Below are 23,362 nucleotides of genomic sequence, written 5' to 3' on the forward strand. Positions count from 1 at the left end.
CAGACATTCATGAGCAACATTCCCTTTGGGAGGTTACTGAAATTGGTGCCCCGAACTTGATTTCCACCTGTCTCGCTTTTCATCTGCCTTTGGTTCCACGTGTCGCTCAATTATGCGAGTATTTAATATGAACATATTTTGCCCTATACAGTCATGACTTCACAAAGCTTTTATCCCTTATACTTTTAAAATTACAAGTTAAAAAAAAAATATTCTTTTTTAAATTTTATTCTGAATTAAACTATCTCATATAAAGTGAAACTATAGGAGCTAATAATAAAGTTGAAACTCCAAAGTTGGAGTTAATTAGCGTACCCCACTAAGTGAGGTTGTGAATTTTTAATTTTTTTTCGGTTGAGAAGTCATAATCAGCAGACTATAGGAGCAAAAGCCATTCGATTTGATCATTCTAGCTTGTGTTATAAATACTTCAATATCATGGACTTGTTTTATTTCAATTATATGCTCCCAATTATTCGTGTTTACAGCACACAGCCACTGGCTTCGTTCTTTTGTATTTTGTTTTTTTATTCCCTTCGGTGGGAGTTATTTTCCTACAGCTACATTTATATTGTCATATTTTGTTGCTTCTTTAAGCTTTGACACTCATACAAAATCATCCACATACAATTGCATAGGGTATCATATTTTTACCAGAATAATAGGAGTAGCAAAGGAAGAAAAGCACATTGTATACAATCATTTTTCCTTTCTTTCAAAAAAAGATATTTCAGCATACTAGATACCATTTAATAAGAATTTAAGTTATATACCTTAATAATATAAGTAAAGTTTATATTTATTGTATTTCAATATGTTGTAGAATGTAATCTTAGCATGGCTTGACATTAGCTACTTTCTAAGTCCAACAACCACAACATCTCCCGCATTATTTGTCCCTCCCCCTATGTTTTATCTGCTTCCAATCAGCATTGTTCGGGAACTTTAATAGCAAGGAATCCTAGTATGTAATAACTCTCTTTAGCTTAATATAATTATCCATAAAAAAAATTGGCCATACTTTTTAGTGACTAATACTTTTTAGTGACTAATCTTACTTTTAATGGATAATTATATGTAACTATCCTTTAGTTGATTTCATACTATTATTTTTTTATACTGTCAGTTATATAGAAGGTAACTCTTTGAATAATACAAATATTAACACGAAACTTTCTTGTGAATTAGTAGTAACTTTTGAATTATTCGCTCAGATCATACACCGCGGCAAGATATATACTTAGCTAGTGTTTGGACATTTGGTTGAAACTTAAAAAAAATGAATTTTTGGAGATGAGATAAAAATGGGTTTTGAATGTTAGAAATTGTATTTGGACATGCATTTTACTTGAAAATAATTTGAAATTTTGTTACTTCAAAAACTATTCTAGAGCTATTTTTGGGATTTAAAAAATTTATTTTCAGACAAAAAATGATTAATTTCTATAAACAAATAGATATTTAAAAAACAAAATTTAAACCAAATGTAATGGCCAAACGGAGCTTAGAAATGAAATGTCAAAAGGACAAAGCGGCAATAAAAGTCCAGGGACATTGAGAAAAATTTGTCAAAACAGAATAACGACCTTTTCTTCCCGCTTTTTTCCCCGTTCTCTTTTCCCTCATCTTTAGCTGACTGTTTTCTTGACTTTCTCTGTTTCGACTGAACCAAAGTTTGCTAAACTTGTTCCTTTTTTGGCACCCCTTTATCTGCTGCTAAACATTTATCCCACTCAAATTTTATAACTTCATTATACAGCAATAAGAATATATAAAATGCTACAGAAAGAGAGTTAATGGTGGGTATTTTAATTATTGGTACTATCAAGGACATGACCCACAAAAGTGGCCCATTGGTTTGGACAAGTGTAATCTATGATTTGAGCACAAACAGTTTGACTCAAAAATGGCCAAAGAAGTAGACCAACACCAATATTTTCCACTGTGTCTTTGTCCCCCCTTATTACTTGGCTTCTTTAACAACCTTCACGTTCTCCTGTTCTGCTTCTCAGAATTTGCAGTTTTTTCCTCTGGATTTTCTTCACTACAGCCATGGACAAACACCATTCGCAATTGCCTCTCGCCAAGTGTTCACGGCAGCGTTATAGTGAATGGTTTGTATTTAATAGTTCTATTTTTTTTTTGGTCTATCTGGTCGCTCTGGTTCATTTGTAGTTTTGTATTTGGTTTAACTGTACTTTAGTGATTTTTTTGTCTCTAGGAACTGGAAGTGTAAAACAGGGTTCATTTGTTGTTATGTATTTGGTTTATCTGTAATTCTTTATGAATTCTTTTTCTGTGGGAATTGCGAAGTGCAGTCGGTTCAGATACCACAATAGAAGTGGGACGAGATAGCCATAGACTTTGTCTTTGGATTGCTGAAGATGGCAAAGCAAGATGATGGCCGTTCGGGGTGATTATTGATTGGCTGGCCATTAGCTCACTTCCTGCCGATGAGTATGACTTACTTTACGGACAAGTTAATCCCATATATATATATATATGGGTTGGCTTTTGAGGGGAGGAGGTGGGGGACTTCCATTCTTTTCCTCTATTATGGTTTGTTCATAAAAAGATAGTTTGGTGCACAAAACTCTCGCTACGTGCAGGATCAGGGAAGGATTGGACCATATTGGGTCTATTGTATGCAGCGTACCTGCAATGGCTTATTTCCACAACTTGAACTAGGGACTTCCTGGTCGCACGATGACTACTCTTACCATTGCGTTAAGGCTCCCTTCTCATAGCTACCATAGGCAAGGTGAAAATGTTTCAACTTTTAAAGGATTGTTGAAGTGGTAGGGGAAGACATGTAGTTAAAAAACACTTGAAGCTGTAGGGACATCTGAATGCATCATTTTTGCTTCAGATTTTAACAGTAGTAGAAATCTTATTGGCAATAATCGTTTGGGTGTTTTTATGTGCTCCTTTTTTCATGTTTCTTCTGCAGTTTTCTTTCCCCACTCCTCTTTCGTGCTCTGAATTATAGCCATTAGTATACTTACCAAACATAATGATTTTCTAGTTGTGAGCAATGTTTAAACGTGGCATAAATGCTTAGATATCTGCTTTTATAACTTGTTGCTGTCTTATATTTAATCAACTATTTTGATCTGGTATAGGGTGTTTCGGGATGTTCCAAGTGATATAACGATAGAAGTAGATGGTGGCACATTTTCATTGCACAAGGTAAATCTGTCAATTCTCTTATTTGCCCACTGCGAACTGGTGATAGATTTTGCGGAGTAATTCGCATTGTAGAGGTAATGAAACATAACGAAAAAAAGACTTCTTTTGGAGAGGGGATTCGTGTTAGTCCCTTTCATACTGTTATAGCTAAGCCTTCAGAAAATGTTAATTTCATGCCTATGAGCAAGTTCAGAGACTATAATGTAGCAGAGCTCCTAACATAGAGACGTGATGTGATGCAGTTTCCTCTAGTCTCGAGAAGTGGGCGAATCCGGAAGCTTGTAGCAGGGCACAGGGATTCTGATATATCAAGGATAGAGCTTCTTAGCCTACCAGGTGGAGCTGAATCATTTGAGCTGGCAGCAAAATTCTGCTACGGTGTTAACTTCGAGATTACAGCTGCAAATGTTGCTCAGCTTTGTTGTGTATCAGATTATCTTGAGATGACTGAGGACTATTCAAAGAACAACCTTGGTTCCCGAGCTGAAGAATATCTTGATATTGTTGCTTGCAAGAATCTTGAAATGTGTGTTGAAGTCCTGAAACAATGCGAAAATCTACTTCCTTTGGCTGATGAGCTGAAAATAGTTACCCGATGCATTGATGCTATAGCATCTAAGGCTTGCGCGGAGCAAATTGCCTCAAGTTTCTCGCGCTTGGAATACAGTAGTTCTGGTAGACTTCATATGAACCGCCAAGCCAAGTGTGAAGGAGACTGGTGGATAGAGGATTTGTCAGTTCTTCGTATTGACTTGTATCAACGAGTCATAACAGCGATGAAATGTCGTGGTGTTAGGCCTGAAAGTATTGCAGCATCACTAGTGAACTACGCACAGAAGGAGTTGACAAAGAAGTCCAGTTCCTGGAATCAATCGAGCCAACCCAAAGTTGACGTGGTTTCTGGTTCAAACGGCCATGAAAAGGTTGTGGTCGAAACAATTGTTAGCCTTATGCCTGTTGAGAAATTGGTTGTTCCAATAACCTTTCTTTTTGGGTTGCTGAGAAGTGCAGTGATGCTTGACTGCACAGTTGCTTGTAGACTTGATCTTGAGAGGCGGATAGGATCTCAATTAGACATAGCTACTCTCGATGATCTTCTAATTCCATTCTTTCGCAATGCTGGTGACACATTATTTGACGTTGACACAGTGCATAGAATCTTGGTTAATTTTTTTCAGCAGGAGGATAGTGATGAAGATATGGACGATGTCTCAGTGTTCGAGTCTGGTAGCCCTACTTCGCCATCCCAAACTGCATTATTCAAAGTCGCAAAACTGGTGGACAATTACCTTGCTGAAATTGCACCTGATGCAAACCTAAAGCTGAACAAGTTCATAGCAATTGCCGAAAGCTTACCAGCACATGCTCGTACTGTCCATGATGGACTTTATCGATCAATCGATGTCTACCTCAAAGTATGTACTACAAATTTCTTGAAAGATGTTTTAGAAAAAGCATTAATGGTTTGAGTTAAAGTTTTAAACTTAAATGTCAGGAGAAAACTCATGGTACTTGTCTTTTCGAAAAATAACCTGTTTGCTAATGGCTTAAATGAATATGGTACCCTTATATGAGGAGGATTAAGTACTTTACATTGAGTTTGATTTTGCCTTTAATAGAATCTTCTAACCTAAATCCATATTTCTAAGGAAGTAATAAAGCTTCCTTAGGCATTTCCTTAAGTTAATACTTTTGACTAATCATCGACGTTCATTCATGGAAATTCCAGGCTCATCAGGCGTTATCAGATCCAGATAGGAGAAGACTATGCAAGCTGATTGATTTTCAGAAGCTCTCACAAGAAGCTGGATCACACGCTGCACAAAACGAACGCCTCCCACTCCAATCAATCGTGCAGGTTCTATATTTCGAGCAACTGAGGCTTCGAAATGCCTTATTTTGTTCTTATCATGATGATGATCATAAGCCAACGCACCAATCGTGGAGGATCAATAGTGGTGCTTTAAGTGCAGCTATGTCTCCCCGGGATAATTATGCTTCTCTAAGACGAGAAAATAGGGAACTAAAACTTGAACTAACACGAATGAGGATGAGATTGAATGACCTGGAGAAAGATCATGTTTGTATGAAGAAAAATATGGAAAAATCTAATTCCGGGGGATTCATGAGTAACTTCTCGAAAAAGATTGGCAAGTTAAACATTTTTGGACATAGTTCTTCAAGGGAGTCATGTTCTCCTTCAAAGAGGTCACAAGTTACTGATTCTAAGCTAACTGAAAGAACATGACAGGCAAACTTCTAGTGAGTAATTGCGAATGGTACTTGTAATCTATGTTCCATCGCGCAATCACTATTTTCTGTCCCACATCTTGTATATGAGCTTTAGAGATATGCTTTAGCAACTGAGATGAAGAAAAGTAAATTTTGAGTTTTGATGAATATGATCACCATATTGATATATCTCATATTGGCAAATATAGCACTTCATATGAACATTCAACTCCACATGCCTGAGATAGCCATCCATATGGCTACTAATGCACTTGTTTTTATTATGATTATCTTTCTGTTCTTTCGGTTTTCTTGCTTTTCTCAGTATCAGCCATTCATTTTCATAGCTCCAAATAAAAAAATTAAATGCATGAAAGTTTGTTTAGTTCCTAGATGTAGCCACTGATATTCATATCAAGTTTCTGAATCACATTTTTCTCCTACTTTCCTCAAATTGTTTCATATTCTCCCTTCTTTTTGTTCATTTCTTCAAAAACAAACTTGGAATGATTTTTTTACTTTATTTTTAGAACCTCAATGGTAATATCCTTTCATCAAATTAACTTGGGAGTGTACTCTTTCATTGCTTATAGTAACACTTGGCTATGACAAAAGTCACTCTTAGATTGAGCCGTCTTCGTTCACTATCTGGCTTTCTCAAACAAGATTTCAGCTCAGCTTGGTTGGAACTTATTGTGTACTGACGATGGTGGTTAACTACTCGCGATATTGGAGAATAACTACTGTAATATGTTTTAGAGTGCATAAATGTACTATCAAAGGATGAATCATCAATAGACTGCTGAGAGTAGTTTTCAAGTCCATTTCTGTTCTCCTTAAAATCATCTTCTTCATAACTTGCACCATACCAAGGTGAATTCTGAAATCTATTTGGATCCTTGCCATGTCTAAGATGCTTCGGAGTCATTCCAGCTGTCGACTTGAAAGGTGAGATTCGAGGATTTTTCATGGACTGATTTCCCTCGAACGATGAATTCCAATCAGAAAGACTACGGTTACCATGAATCTTCAGGAACTGCTTTTCCTTAAATTTGGAATTCTGAACATTAAGACGACGATTTTCATGACTCTTGAGGTATTGGTTTTCCCTGAGAAGAAGTGAGGTTTGACAAGTACTTATAGAAGTAAAATCGCGGGAATCATGATCACTGTTGAGTGAGGGAATTGCTAGTGGCATATGTTGATTCTGCTGCTTTTTACCTTTCAAAAGATCATATATTGTTTTCTTAGGGACTATGTAGAAAACTTTGCCAAGATGCAAAACTGCTTCAGGACGAACAACGATCCAAGGAAACTTGAAAACATCAGGACGGGCAATGCAGTGTCTCGGGTACTTCTTGAGGACTTGTGCAGCAATAATAGGCTCAATATGAATCTCAATGCGCCTACCAGGATGTACTAACTTCAAGACACCATCCTCTCTTATTGATGACATTTTGCCAGTTTAGTTCTGGAATTTCCAATAAGCTAGTGTAAAAAGGAGGCAAAGGGGAGGGAACTTGATTACCCAAATTAGCAATCTTATAAGCTGCTAGTTTTCAAAACCTGACAAAAGATGGTGATAAATACAAGAATTGTAACATTGGAAAAAGGGGTGGCCTTGTTTAAGAGATACTTGTAATTGGATAATATGGTGTCAGAATGACTCGATTTGGTGGTGTATAAGATGTGTCGATTTTAAGTTGTAGTAGGATATCAAAATTATTTAGAATTTGGTATTTGCAAAATTATTTAATTAATGTCTAAATAGGATTTGTAGTTAGAATTTTAATAGGAATAGGCTTTCTTGTTTTAGTTAAAATATGTTTCATACTATTATAAATAGGGATATTAGTAGCTTATTTTATGTGGGAAGGAAATACAGAATTATATAGATCAATCAGATATTTATAATAAAATATTTTTCTTCAAGATCCATTTTGTCTACTTTTGCATAATCTGTGACATAGAATGATGTCTTCAAAGTTCAAGAGGCAGTTAGTTAAAGTGTTGCTCTTGTTATTATATAAATTTATGCGATTCCAAAACGGACACTTGGCACTTAAGAAACATCTCATTTTTCTATAAACATACTCTTTACTGAAATAAACTCTGATTACCTTCTGCAGCTTTGTAGGATCAAAAGAGGAAATGATAAAAGGGGAAGGGGAGAACGGAAGTTACAATATTATAAAAACAATGTCTAAAACAACAAAACATAAACCCGTAGTCAGTTAAACTGATATTACATCATAACTAAAATTATATACATAAGTTTTGCTTTATAAGAAGGAAATATGTTCATCCAACAAAAAAAAAAAAAAACGTAAATAAACTTCAAGTCAAACTCATTTCTATTGGGACCAGGAATAGCACAACTATACCTAAATTGGGTTCGAAGAGAAAGCTTAATCTTTCAGCAAGAGCGTATGATTGGTAAAAAAAGTAGTCCTTTGTTCATCTTGAGTGTCTTACCTTGCCCTGGTAAAGAAATTAAAACAAGATTTAAAACCTTGAATTGCCATGTATTGAGTCTATATGAGTGTCTTCTTGCTTTCCTATTCTTTCTTCCTTGATCCTGAATTTTTCTTTCCTGTAAACCAATTTTCAAAACACGATGATGACATGTATTGCCAGAATGTAACATATCTACCACGCTTTTTCACGTTTCAGAAGGTACGCATGTCAAGGAAATCGAAAGATCCTAACAAATCATCACCAAAAGCCAAGAATCCAAGTTTGCAGAAACTAATAAAAAAGACAACCATATGATGTCTCACAAAGGGAAGCTAAGAAATGTTAAAGGCATTATTACCACAACATAAATTTTCCTACAATCCCCATAATTTAATCAAGACTTGTCTAGATGACAAAAAACAACCCCCCACAACGCCCCTTTTGGCTTTTCTTTTGGACACTTCTTACGAGTTCACCACGAACTCTATCTTCAAGCTGATGACTGTTTGGTATAGAAGCGGATGCCAAAAGCAACACCCAAAATAATCAGGGGAACTAAGAATTGGAGGAGCTTGACGACAAACTCTGATGTTTTTGTCCTGGTTGTAATGTGGCTGATTGGGAGGAGTATACTTGGTCTTGGTGGGGATGGTTGCTGAATCAATATCACCTACGTAATACTCATCCAACATCGCTCGAGCACTGCTGCTGTGGCCAACGTCCTCAAAATCATCGGTTGCATCCTTTCCTGCACAAAGAATCAGGAACACAATCACCACTGTCTCCTAATGGATTACAGTTCTTTATGTCAAGGTTGTCTAATATTTGTCTATAAAATTCTAATTCTATTTTGCATATAGATCATTACGTATAAGATTTGAGAAACGACGACTTATCAAATCAGTAAGGCTTCATCTGCATGTAAAGAAAGTTACCAAGATTGTAAATTTGTAGTAAATTTGCAGTAAGATAAAGGAAAATGAAGTCATTTCTTGCACGCTACTGAATAAAAGAGAAGCAAAATTTATATTAAAGGAAAGCATTTTCCCTCGAGTTTCCTATTATTTCGCTTTGACTTAATTTGGAGGGAAGTATTTATTACTCTTCCCCACAGCTATCCTGTTAACAAGGTGTAAAAATATTAACTTCCTGGAGCTTTCCTTTTCCTTCCATAGAAACCAAAAGCACCAAAATCTTAGTTGCAGGATATATGTCAAAATATATTACCAGTTGCAGACAACAAAACCTCATCACCTCCTGGGTGGTCATCCAAGAATTTTGTCACATCATATACCTGTTAAATGGCAGACAGAAAATTTTAAAAGAATAGAAGAAACAAAGAAAAAAAAATTTAGTAAAAGTAGAGTAACACGAAATACAAGGCGCAGTTGATGTCAAGTACTCAAAACAATACAACAGTTTGTTGCTCCCCGAAAGGCAATTATTGGCAATCAGATGTTTTCTTACTGCTTATAAGGTCTGCACGCTACAAATACTCTATACAGCTACAACAGAAACATATGATATCCTGAACAGAGGAAGATTTCAACATGTGGATGGAGTTGCTAAAGACGCTACCTTCTAGCGACTCCATCTTCTCCATTAAAACTGAGTTAACTAGTCTTTAGTTCCAAAGTAACCCCACTTCACATTATTTGCAATATGACTAGCTTCAACAAAACCAAAACACCTACGGCATTAGCTTGGGCTATTTCACGTAGATGAATTTTGACGATTGTAAATTATGCCAACTTAACTTTCACAATAAGATCCAGAAGGCACATAGGTATTTCTTAATTAGAAGAAAAAAAATGAATGCCACGAAAATATAAGAATTTTGGATGACAAACATAGAGCATGCCCCCCTAAAAGATAAATGAAAAATGCATACCCACATTGGTTTTACCAACTAGCAAATCCCAAGGCAAAAAAAAAAAAAAAAGTCATCCAAAAACCAATGAGTGCATTGCCGAAATTTCATGCTTAATACATTTGTCAATCCTTTTTAAAGTTGGTACTATTGCATATAATTGCATTATGGTGTTTGAAAGTTTAATTAAACACCTCATTGTGACAAAAAAAGGCAAATAATCTCCTGTGAACACTAAGCATCTCAACCAATCAAATCTTAGAAATAGCAAGGACCCAAGGGGAAAACTAGCTGGGGTTGTAGGCATTTAAATTTCATTGGATTTAAGTCCATAACAAATTGGGATTATGTTCAGATAAAATTAGTCCAAAGACTAATATAATTGGATTAATTACTTAAGTCCAATATGCATGAATTTAATTAAAAGTCCAATTTCATTCGACTCGTTCATCTAGTGGATTGCAAATAACTTTATTAGCCCAAGATCCATTGAATGCCTTCTTATCCATAAGTGCCCAAATTTGTAGAACACGTCAAGTGTCGTGGCAATGCCAATAAAATCTTGTCAAATGACGCGGCATGCCAAGTCAAATCAAAAAGACCAATAAGTTCAGGTCACGAGCACCTCAATTCGATGGAATAGCCAAACAAAATTAGACTTTTAATTAAATTTATACCCATCAAATTCAAATTGTTAATTCAATTATATTAGTCCAGATATTTATATGGACTAGTAAGTTTTGAATTTAAGACAAATTTTATGGATTCAAAAATTAAATGCCTAAAGGGTTCTTTTTGGAATTTCAACAGGGTGATTAGCCTACTTCGTAGACATAGAAAGGTAAACTACAAGTTATTACCAACACAACAAGGTACCATGCATTTTATCATAACATGAAAGATTTGACAAGAATCTAGAATTGTCAATATATTACGGGAAAGCCAATGGTTTTAAGAGTATTATATGCCTGCATCTTCAGATTGTGAAGACTAGAGCTCTTAACCAAATTTTCAGATCTATAAGTTTCTCTAAGCTCCAAACAAGAAGATGTAAGAGCTAAATAATTAACAGTAGGTGAGAACTACAGTTACAATATTTGCTTTTTTTCAATGTATAGAAGTAAAATCTTTTTTGATAAGACAAAATTTATTACTAAACACTAAGTTAGGACAAGAGGGGCTGCTCTGATGGTAAGCAACCTCCACTTCCAACCAAGAGGTTGTGAGTTCGAGTCTCCCCAAGAGCAAGGTGGGAAGTTCTCGGAGGGAAGGATGTCAGAGGTCTATTTGGAAACAGCCTCTCTACCCCAGGGTAGGGGTAAGGTCTGCGTACACACTACCCTCCCCAAACCCCACTAAGTGGGATTATACTGGGTTGTTGTTGTTGTTGTTGTTGTTGTTGTAAGATGGTGAGAGCTAAAAAATTAACCTTGGATGACAACTACAATTTCGACGTTTGGGCAATGACATGATTTAGACTTCTTTTGCTGACAAACCTCTTATTTGGAAGAAACGAAATCTTCATTAGTAAATACCAAGACGGTATCAAAAATAAGTACAAGATGTCTATTACAATTCAAACATGTCATCTATTGGCACATATCAAATTTGTCAGTTCTTCACACATACCATTAACACCAAAAGTACAAGTAAACCAAGAACGATCTTTTAATACTTTCTACATCATTATAATTATTGAAATAATATCTTCTACTTCTTTCATTCCATAAAAACCAATGAGAGAGACATGCAGGTTCTGTAATTTGAAGATATATAACTTTGGGTACATAAAGTTGACTTTGAAGTCATGATTTTGTAATAGCAGCGGTGGATCTACTATATTGGCAGCAGGTGCAAGCTCACCCGATGCCTTCCGATAAATACAGATATATATAGTACTAGAAACTTTTAAAAAAAATACATATTCACTTTAAGTATGAATCTGGTCCCACAAAGAAGTAGTGAATGCAATGTGTACCCTGTATTCCACTGAATTAAAATACTGGAGTTACTTCCGGACAATACAACCTATAGACAATGACCCCCCACCCCCTGTTCAAAAAAAAAATAAAGAAGAATCTTGTTCTAGCAGTAAGTGGATGAAGAATTTTGCTAATTGTTTGAGGATTACCTACTGCAGGGGAATTTAGAGCATGAATGTGGCAATGTTTGATAAAATATACTACTACTACTATTTACCAATGATGTCTCAAAAGTCAAGACCAAAACTTTATACTCACTGAATTATACTCGTGCAATTCATAATGGAAAGAAACCTACAAATCGGTTCCTGGCATAGATGTGTTGCTATTCCCACAGAGGAATCAGGAATATATCCAATTAATTCATGAAACAAATAATGGAAGACTAAACAAACGCAGAAATCAGATAAAAACATGAGATCACACCCCACCCAACTCAAAGCCCGGGTTCCTCCACTGCCACCTCCCTAAGCCACAATTAAAAGATGGGGCGTAAAAAATTGAAAGCATAACAGAAGCGACCAAAATTGAATCTTTAACACATGCAACCGATCAAGTTACAACCTTTTTATTGTTTTATCATTAAAATAATACTTTCAGGATTGAATCTTAAACACACAGGAGGAGATCAAGAGCAAGATCTAGGCAATGAAAGCATAAATAATGAACGACCCACTAAATTAAATAAAATAGCAGAGATCAGGAAATAATTGATACCTTGCCACTAATAACCAACCAACAATCCTTGGCGTTGTTGTGCTGGGAGACCTCAGCCAAAGTAAACACCTTAGTTTCACCCCCCATTATTCAACAAACAAGAAAGAAAGAATGTAGGGCAGAGATGAAACAAAGATCAAAATTGGCTTGATTTTGACTCTTCAAGACCTGTGAAAAGGCTTGAAGAGATACAAGGCTGAGGGTGTCTCTTTACGGAGGAAACGAGGCGTTTTGGTGAATGGCAGCAGAGCGGAAAAGGTTGTTGTTTTGTGTAATTAAAAGAGAGGTTAGAATTCAAGTGGCTGTCATGTGGGGTTGGTGAGGGTATGAGGGAGCGAAGAAAGTTGGGCCATCAAATACCAAAGCAAAATATATAGAGTAACTAGTGAATTTACCCGCATTCGCGCGGCATTGAAAAGCTTCAATATCAGCAGACTAACTAATAATGGATTCATATATTATTTTTTTTTAATGAGAAAAAATACTTATAAAATAACATATATTTAGATAGATTCATAATTTGGTTTATTTATGTGCACACTTATATATATATATGTATAGTGCGAAAGAGAAAAGAGAGAGTTAATTTGACAGCTCTCTTTAGTCAGGTATCATATCTATCTAATTTTTTTTATAACTTTTTTCTCCTTTTTGTCTACTAATAAAGCTTATTTAATTTTTATATATTAAGAAAGTTCAGGGAGTATTTATAAGAATTCTAAAAAAATTTGGCACAACCTTCACTATGCAAGTCAAGCTTCAAGACAATGGTGTGGTAGGCTGTCATTCTTTATTTATTCAAGGAAGTCACTGCCATACTTTTTCTCTTCGGAATCATTCTTCTTTTCTCCTCTCTTATTTGCTTTCTTCTTTTATTTGTTTTTCTAAAAGACAAACTAAAAGAGAAAGACAAATCTTCGAGTATTATGAAATAAAATGAAAACAACTAACATTTTAAGAAAGAATTTAGAGTGTTTAGATAGACATGTTATGAATGAACGTTTCTAAAGAGTTATGACTATAGAAGAAAAGTAAATTCAGACAAAGAAGTTGACCACAAAAAAAAATCAGACAAAAAAAAAACATATAACGTAATATTGGATTGAAGAAAAGAGAGAGGCAAAGAGAAAATATATAGAAAAAAGTTTTTTTTTTATAAGAATGGTAATGCATATCAAAGTCTCAATTCAATGACATTAGGAAAAACACTGCATAACGATGCGGCAACTTGTAAACATATATAAAATGAATATCAGAATCTCATGCAAGCTACTACTCTATAAAGACAAAATCACTACTCAATGTTATTTCAACTTATAGATAGCAAAAGCCTAAAGATGTTAATTACTTCAAAGGCCAATCAAAGTTGTGAAATACACTTTATTTCGATCTTCGTCTCTTCTGTTGGCACCTTCTCTTAAATATTCTTCTTTTTAAGACATTTAAGACATACACCAATATATAAAATATCTTAGCCCATTGATAAAATGTTTGTGGTTCACCGGCATCAAAAGTCATTAAATATAATTTGTATGCTTTTGTTACATTCCTAATTCCTTCAAGCTGAATGATCTGAGGTTTGTTGAATGCAACAACCTCTTCATTGTCTGCAGTATAATCCTTTGTCTGCAATAGAGAGCTATTCGTTGGTAAACTTAACCATACACAATATTTTCAATAGAGCCTACAATATGAATCTAAGTAATTATGAATCTTAAACAATAAATTAATTGACCAGAAATTCAATTGGAAGAAAAAGATAGAAGAATATTAGAGTATACAAAGAAATTCTCTAAATATTCATCCACGTATAAAGAAGGAAAATGCTGAAACAAATATCTATTTTTCTAAGAATCTATGAGACAATTTTGACAAAAATACCTTTCTTGATGAAAGATAGGTATATATTACATGAATTGTTTGAACAATTGCTAAGATTCTTTGCTTTTCTTCTTGACCTCATCAATGCAATTTTTCTAGGGAAGTAAGCTGATAGTAGCAGATGCTTCTTGTAGAACATATGAATTGATAGCCAAAAAAAAACTCAGATTGAAAGAGGAAGAGATTTGCAACATAACCCAAAAGAAAGAAAATATAAGAATTTCAGGCCAAGGCCGGAATACAAAACGTTTGTATCCGTAAAGTAATTTAATAACACGAGCAATTATTTGGACAATTAATGAGGAAATTTTTGGAGTCTTTATAATATGACATAAATGGAAGGGGGAAAAACGAAAGAGTGGGAGGTATAATTAAGAGGATTTAATTAAAGAATGGATAGAAACAGATACAAATTGAAAGCATAAAAAGAGCATAAAATTAGACAAAAAGGAGAAAAAAATAAATAAAAAAAAGGAAAAATTAGATAAATAGGATCCTTGGCCAAAGAGAGGTGCCAACTCATCTCCTATATATATATATATATATATATATATATATATATATATATATATATATATATATATATATATATATATATAGAGAGAGAGAGAGAGAGAGAGAGAGAGAGAGAGAGAGAGATATACAATACAAAGCATACGCCTTGTATCGAACTTATTCATTCCGCTAACTAAACAAGTGTTCTAAGTAATTGAAATACGAGAGCTTGTTGCTTTTTTATTTTAGATCAAAATAATTAATCTCTTATTTAGTACTAAATGTGAATTTGCTATAAAATTCAAATATAGCTACAAATAATAACTTTATGAAAATATAGCCACAAAGAGTAAATATAATGTATATATATTTGTTGTGTCGCGTAATTATTCCAAATATATTATACGTAATAGTATGAGCTATGTTGGGTGTCCACACTCCAAAGGACATTTCACTCCTCTTGAGACTTAGGACCACAAGCAAACTTAATACAAAGTTTATAATTAATATTTTTGCCCCTAAACTTTTAATAATGTGACTAGGAGTACAGGATCATGGATTATCACGACCCAAAATTCCATTCTGTCGTGATGGCGCTAACACATTTGCTAGGCACGCCGAACATAATAATAAAGAACGAAAATAATGAAATATGCATAAATAACACGAGTCTGAAACCTTAATATAACAAAATACAACTAATACATGATAAGTGTCACGACCCAAACTGAAGGGCCATGACTAGCACCCGACCACACTTGCCGAGCACCAACGTACATTTCATCTAACCTTCATTATTATCTTTTAAGGCTGACGAGATCAATATAAATGGTAGACCTAGATCATGGACAACCAGAAATAAAATATGATGGCATGCATATACATAGCAGGGGATGACCAGACAATCAAGAAACTACATATAAGGTATGAGCTACCACGCTACTATGAAAGACTATACAACAAAAACTAGCCGACAAGGCATACCAAACTATACATGAGCCGACACCTGTCTATGAGCCTCTAAAAGAACATAAGTGTTGCAACATAGCCGGAACAGGGCCCCGACATACCCATAATGTCTATAACAAAAATTGCATACCAAGACCAAGGCAAGTCGGGAGAAGGGATCTCGCCAATCACCGCTGATCTACTGTGGTGGGGGAGCTGTACCTGCCTGTCTATCAGGACCTGCAGCACGACATGCAGCGTCCACAAATAAAAGGACGTCAGTACGAATAAAGTACTGAGTATGTAAGGCAAGGAACCATAAATACGATCAGTAATGTAAGCAAGGATAAAGAATATACAACCTGTAACATCTTAGTACCTCTGAGGTCTACTTACATGAAATGCATGATACATATGTATAAATACATAAACCTTTAAAGCATTCGCCTCTGTGGGCATCATCATCATCATATCGTACCCGGCCATAATAGGCTCGGTAGAATCGTACCCGGCCACGTGGAGCTCGGTAAAACCCAACTGATCAGTGGTTGCACAATAGGTGCCGTACCCGGCCAACTATAGCGTGGCTCGGTAGAGTAAAATAGATACATATATATAATGCATGCTCGACTCATGGAATCACATTTTAAACCTTTCGGAGTGACGTAAGGTCGGTATCCTCTGTACACGTTATTAGGACTAAGTCTTCACTATGAACCTTATAAGAATCAGGAAGTACCAACAACATTGATAACATAATACTAAGAGAAGCAACATTAACATCAATCGTTCCATAAGAGGGAAACAATGTAAGTACTGCTAGCTTCTAAGAGTAGAGTATCTTGGAAGATCGTTCATTACATTATGTGCAATCGGAGTCGTGCAAAAGAAGGAAAGGGATAGCCTCACATACCTTGTATATACTGCCCCAATCTCAAGCTATGCAATTGTCAAAACTCCTTAGTCTACAATAAGAGAAACGATACTATCGTTATCATTTAAGCGTCATAACTATTATGTATCGACCACAAACTATTTTACGATGAAACGGACAGCACCTCCCCTATATATATGACCTCACACCATTCAAAACAATCACCAAACAGCCCAAACATCATCAATAATAAACATATTGAGCCTCCCGAAATAGTCCACACACAGCCTAATCACTCCATACATACGACGACCACCGTAGTCGTGTCAAACAACCTGGAAATGTTACGAATAACTATCAGCCCATAAACCTACATATATATGGTGTTTCTCCACACCCTTCCTCCTCCAAAACTCCACAAGATAGTAGTAAAATACGCAGCCCAACAACAACGCAAAACAGTCCACAAAACAATAACACTACTACCAAACCTTTCGATATATATCTCACAAGTTCTAGCTTCAATGGCTTAGCCGCAACTTGGATAATCTTAAATACATATAGAGTAAGAGGTTCCTTACCTTTATACAGAAAGAAAAACTCCAATTTGACCTTAAATTTCCAAGAAATATCCCTCCAATGCTGCCACAACAACAAAAAAATGAAACTAGCGATCAATTAGTGTTTTTCGGCACTAGAATCACTTTAGAAGGCTTGAAATCACCTAGGATTAATATTAAGAACATTAGGGAGTATTTACAGAACATATACCCTTTAAAAAAACCTCCCACACGAGTTGGAACGACACAAAAATGAGCAACAACAAGAAGAACAAGAGACTTACTAGCGCCACGGAATTCCCGACACTTGATTTGTGTTGTTTGCCCCTTTTTGGGTCTTGAATCTTGAGAGAACCTTGAGAGGATGTTCCTAGGGTTCTAAGGTCTGAAAATAGTGAAAAGAAATGATTTAAAACGGGTTGGAGTCATCCTATATAGGTCCAAATATCTTAAACCGACTTAGTGGGCCCCATAGAGAGGTGCTTGGCGCAGTCTCGCGAAAACGCGAATATCTCTCTACTCCGAGATCGTATCGATGAACGGTTTAATGCGTTGGAAACTAGACTCATAGATCTTTAATTTGGTGGGTATATCACCCCGTAATTCCTTGTAAATTATGAGAAAAGATTAGAAACATTTGACCTAATGTTTAAGTAAAATTATGAACCTAAGTTGCGACAACTTTTGTCGACTTTTGTTTCATAACTCGTTTGACTTCAAGACTTATGATACAGATATTATATGATTAAAATACCTTAATAAATGACCTCTTGAGTGTATTAAGCACCGCTAGATTACCTGAAAATACGAGTTACAACATCCTTGATTCGTTTAACTTCTAATACTGGTTAATCACCCTTATACACTCTTGTATCTCTTAAGACCAATAGGATTGACTTCTTATCATCTCAAAGATAATTCCTTCTTGGATTTATGTTAACTAATATATGGCATGAACTAACACATGTGGATATGGGTTGTAACACCCTCCCCCCTTAGGAACATTCGTCCTCGAATGTAAGGGTTTATGGGGAGTTTAAATCATCGTGGATTCCAATGGAAATTTCCGATCAATTTTCCCCTATAAAATGGTCACTAGCAAAACTTGCAAGTAATTAAGCCCAACATATGGTTTCACAAGTCTACACAAAGCATTATGCGTATTTACATTATCTACATATCACCATTTTGTATTAAGGAGGAGTATTCTCAAATTATTGCTTACCTCATAAAGCTGTTTCTTCTTCCAATGTATCCTGTCTTCCACCAGAATCCTTGTTATCTTCATTCTGGAATAAGTAAGGGTATTTAGACTTCATCTCCTCTTCTACTTCCCATGTCATTTCTTCCATATTTTTGTTCCTCCACAATACTTTGACGGAAGCTACATCTTTTGTTCTCAGCTTGCGGACTTGCCGATCTAATATCGCCACTGGCACTTCTTCATATGATAGGTCCTCTGTAACTTGTACATCTTTGATAGGGACGACTCGAGAAGGGTCTCCAATACATTTTCTCAACATAGATACATGGAATACCGGGTGGACAAATTCCAATTCGGATGGCAATTCTAACTCATAAGCAACCTGTCCAATCCGTCGAAGAATTTTATACGGCCCGATATACCTTGGACTCAGCTTACCTTTCTTCCCAAAACGCATAATACCCTTCATTGGTGAGATCCTCAGGAAAACCCAATCACCAACCTCAAACTCTAGATCACGACGTCGGACATCAGAATAAGATTTTTGCCTGCTTTGTGCCGTCCTCAATCGCTCCTGTATCACTTTCACCTTCTCAATAGCTTGGTGAATCAAATCTGGCCCATATAATTCTGTTTCACCGACTTCGAACCATCCAACTGGTGATCTACATCTCCTCCCGTATAGTGCCTCGTATGGGGCCATTTTAATACTGGAATGGTAGCTATTGTTATAGGCGAATTCTATGAGTGGAAGATGATCATCCCAATTCCCTTAAAATCTAGAACACATGCTCGTAGCATATCTTCCAGTGTCTGAATGGTACGTTCAGCCTGTCCGTCAGTCTGCGGATGAAATGCAGTGCTGAGATTTACTTGTGTGCCTAAACCCTTCTGGAAAGACCTCCAAAAGTTAGCCGTAAATTGAGCTCCTCGGTCTGATATAATAGATATGGGCACACCATGAAGCCTAACAATCTCCTTGATATACAACTTCACATAATCTTCAGCCGTGTAAGTTGTCTTCACTGGCAGAAAATGGGCACATTTTGTAAGTCGATCAATTATCACCCAGATAGAGTCAAACTTATGATAAGAGCGAGGTAATCCAATCATGAAGTCCATATTAATCACCTCCCACTTCCAGGTCGGAATCTCTATATTTTGAAGCAATCCACCGGGTTTCTGATGTTCTATCTTTACTTGTTGACAATTGGGACACTGGGCTACAAATTTCGCAATAGACTTCTTCATATTATCCCACCAATACTGCTCCTTGACATCATGATACATCTTTGTCGAGCCGGGATGGATGGAATATCGGGATTGATGAATCTCATTCATAATCTTCTCTCGCAACCCTGCCACATTAGGTACACACAATCGGCTCTGGTATCTCAGTGCCCCATCTTTTCCGATCCTAAAAGCCATACTTTTACACTGTTGAATGCTTTCTCTTAATCGTACTAAGATAGGATCTTCATATTGTCGTGCTTTTACCTCGGCTACCAAAGATGATTCTGATGTATTCTGTACAGTAACACCTCCGTCATCAGAGTCTAACAATCTGATTCTCATATTGGCTAGCTGATGAAGCTCTTTAATCAACCCCCATCTACCCGCCTCAATATGTACTAAGCTTCCCATTGATTTACGGCTGAGAGCATCTACCACAACATTGGCTTTACCGGGATGATACAATATCTCGACGTCGTAGTCTTTCAATAATTCAAGCCACCTACGCTGCCTCAAATTCAACTCTTTCTGCTTGAAGATGTATTGTAAACTCTTGTGATCTGTGTAGATGTCAACATGGACGCCGTATAAGTAGTGCCGCCATATCTTCAAAGCATATATTACTGCAGCCAATTCCAAATCATGGGTTGGATAATTCTTTTCATGCTTCTTCAATTGTCTTGATGCATAAGCAATCACATTCCCACGCTGCATCAATACGCACCCCAAACCTATACCTGAGGCATCACAATATACCACATAATCTTCTGTTCCTTCAGGAAGAGTGAGCACTGGTGCAGATGTCAATCGATTCTTCAGCTCCTGAAAACTACGTTCACAAGTGTCAGACCACTGGAATTTGGTAGCTTTTTGTGTTAACTTAGTCAATGGTGATGATATAGAGGAAAATCCTTCTACAAACCGCCTATAATATCCTGCTAGTCCTAGGAAGCTGCGGACTTCTGATGGTGTTGTAGGTCTCGGCCAATTCTTTACTGCATCGATCTTCTGAGTGTCGACACTAATACCCTCATCAGATATCACATGGCCAAGGAATGCTACTGAGTTCAGCCAGAATTCACATTTGGAGAGCTTAGCATATAACTTACGATCCTGAAGCGTCTGTAATACTATCCGCAAGTGGCCCGCGTGTTCCGCCTCCGAACGAGAATACACTAGAATGTCATCAATGAATACAATCACGAACACATCAAGATAGGGCCTGAATATAGTATTCATGAGATCCATAAAAGCTGCTGGGGCATTTGTTAGCCCGAACGACATCACCAAGAACTCAAAGTGCCCATATCTTGTCCGGAAGGCCGTCTTTGGAATATCTTTCTCCCTAACCCTTACCTGATGATACCCTGAACGTAAATCAATCTTGGAGAAATACTTGGCACCCTGGAGTTGGTCAAACAGGTCATCAATTCTTGGAAGTGGATACTTGTTCTTTATAGTAGACTTATTCAACTGTCGATAGTCGATACACATCCGTAACGACCCGTCTTTCTTCCGCACGAATAGGACTGGTGCACCCCAAGGTGAAGTGCTAGGCCTAATAAAGCCCTTATCCAGCAAGTCCTTCAACTGCACCTTCAACTCTCGCAACTCTGCCGGGGCCATTCTGTATGGAGGAATAGAGATCGGTTGAGTATCAGGTAACACATCAATGCTAAACTCAATCTCCCTTTTAGGAGGAAGGCCTGGGAGTTCATCTGGGAAAACATCTGGGAATTCGTTGACCACAGGGATTGATTGTAAAGTAGGCGGTTTCGCCTCCACATCCCTAACGCGAACGAGATGATAAATGTAACCTTTTGAGATCATTTTCCTTGCCTTAAGATAGGAAATAAACCTACCTTTCGGTGTAGCAATGTTCCCTTTCCATTCAATAACGGGTTCACCCGGAAATTGGAACCTAACCATCTTCGTACGACAGTCAACATTTGCATAGCATGAGGCCAACCAGTCCATTCCCATTATCACATCAAAATCAACCATTTCTAACTCAAATAAATTTGCCGAGGTTTGACGACTACAAATCATCACAGTGCAACCTCTATATACCCTTCTAGCAATCACAGAATCTCCTATCGGAGTAGATACCGCGAGGGGTTTACTTATCAATTCAGGTTCAATGCCAGACTTATTAGCCACAAAGGGTGTAACATATGATAATGTAGATCCCGGATCAATCAACGCATATACATCATAAGAAAACACAGATATAATACCTGTAACAACATCTGGAGACGACTCGAGATCCTGTCGACCTACTAGAGCATAGGTTCGATTTTGAGCACCACTCGAACTCGGCACTGCACCTCTACCCCTACCACGACCTGTCGACTGCTGAAAACCCCGTGCTGGAGGTCGAACTGATGAGGAAGAACCAGACACAGATCCAGTCGGCTGAGCCATACCATCACCTCCTCTATTAGGACAATCCCGCATCATATGGCCAGGCTGCCCGCACGAATAGCATGCATCAGAACCTCGACGACACAGTCCAAAGTGGGCCTTGCCGCACTGATCACAATGTGGTGTTGGGGGTCTCATCTGACTAGTATCCCTGTGATGTTGCGAGCCAGATGCCCGCGAACTCTGACCTGGACCAGAATAGGATCGATCATATCGAGGCCTCTGAAACTGTGGAGGAGCACTAGCTACAGGTGGCGCCGAACTCCTCGAAAACTGTGGCCTGATGCGGCTTCTGAAGTCATTAGAATACCCTGCAAATCTCGCCCTCTTATGCTGGCCTCTATCCTGCTCCCTAACTGCCCTCTGCTGGCGCTTACGATCCTCTAGGGTCTGGGCATAAGCTTGAATACGGGAAATATCCATGCCCTCCACCAAGGAGGCTGTCGTACACTCATTTATCAGATGTGGTCCCAACCCATTCACGAACATATGCACCCTATCACTCATCTCGGCCACCATATGGGGAGCATACCTTGCCAAAGAATCAAACTGCATACTGTACTCTCGTACACTCATATTACCTTGTCTAAGGTTCAAGAACTTATCAGCTCTAGCTCGTCGTATCTCAACTGGCAAGTAGTGACGAAGAAAGGCCTCAGAAAATTCCTTCCACACAGCTGGAGGAGGGTTCGGACCCCTGGATCTCTCCCAACTATCATACCAGAGAACCGCTAAATCCCGTAGCCGATAAGAAGCCAACTCTACTGTCTCTGTATCACTAACATGCATAACACGAAGTGTACGATGAACCTGGTCAATAAACGTCTGTGGGTCCTCCTTGGGGTCTGATCCGGTAAACACTGGAGGGTCTAAATTAATAAAATCACGAACTCTTGTACTAACTGGTTTCTCAGCAGCACCTGTATTCTGCCTCTGAGCCTGAGCAGCTACCAAGCTAGTCAATAACTGCAAAGCACTCCGCATATCCTGGTCTGGAGTGTCAGACGAAGGAACTGGAGGCGCTGGGTGCCTTCTAATATCCTCTGGAGGAGATGGAGTAGATGAGGTATGAGAGGGCATCTCACTTTGAGCCTCACTTTGTCCTGCTCTGACTTGGGGCACCTGACTGGTACCCTCTCCCGCTGCTGTATCAAGCCGCCTACTAATCGTTTGCTTCCTAGTCGAAGGCATCACTGAAAAAAACAAGGTGAATATTAGAGACAAACACTTACGACTCAACTCTACGCACGATCTAGATTCAGGAAGAAGGTAACAACCCTAGATGTCATGTAGCCT

The 23,362-nt window shown here is 37.4% G+C and overlaps 2 protein-coding genes across 4 annotated transcripts; one reads left to right on the forward strand and one right to left on the reverse strand.

Moving 5' to 3' along the window:
* Positions 1-1,726: 1,726 nt before the first annotated feature.
* On the forward strand, positions 1,727-5,650 carry LOC107781160 (BTB/POZ domain-containing protein At5g48800). 3 transcript variants are annotated; one of them, XM_016601809.2, is made up of 4 exons: positions 1,727-2,114; positions 3,123-3,189; positions 3,432-4,604; positions 4,919-5,650. In XM_016601809.2, exons 1-4 carry the CDS (start codon positions 2,053-2,055, stop codon positions 5,435-5,437), a joined length of 1,821 nt encoding a protein of 606 aa, XP_016457295.2. In that variant the 5' UTR covers positions 1,727-2,052; the 3' UTR covers positions 5,438-5,650. The 3 variants fall into 3 exon arrangements, with proteins under 3 accessions (XP_016457295.2, XP_075100517.1, XP_075100518.1); XM_075244416.1 differs by having other exon boundaries at positions 1,975-2,114; positions 2,319-3,189; XM_075244417.1 differs by lacking the exon at positions 1,727-2,114 and adding an exon at positions 2,358-2,761.
* A 2,509-nt stretch (positions 5,651-8,159) lies between these two features.
* Positions 8,160-12,775, reverse strand: LOC107781159 (cytochrome b5-like). The gene is given in 4 exon segments (XM_016601808.2): positions 8,160-8,473; positions 8,475-8,626; positions 9,106-9,172; positions 12,448-12,775. Coding segments are annotated over 4 exon segments (411 nt in total). The 5' UTR covers positions 12,535-12,775; the 3' UTR covers positions 8,160-8,368.
* Between the last annotated feature and the right edge of the window lie 10,587 nt (positions 12,776-23,362).

Source organism: Nicotiana tabacum, chromosome 22 (genome assembly GCF_000715075.1).
Source record: "Nicotiana tabacum cultivar K326 chromosome 22, ASM71507v2, whole genome shotgun sequence".
In the NCBI taxonomy this organism is placed as follows: Eukaryota; Viridiplantae; Streptophyta; class Magnoliopsida; order Solanales; family Solanaceae; genus Nicotiana; species Nicotiana tabacum.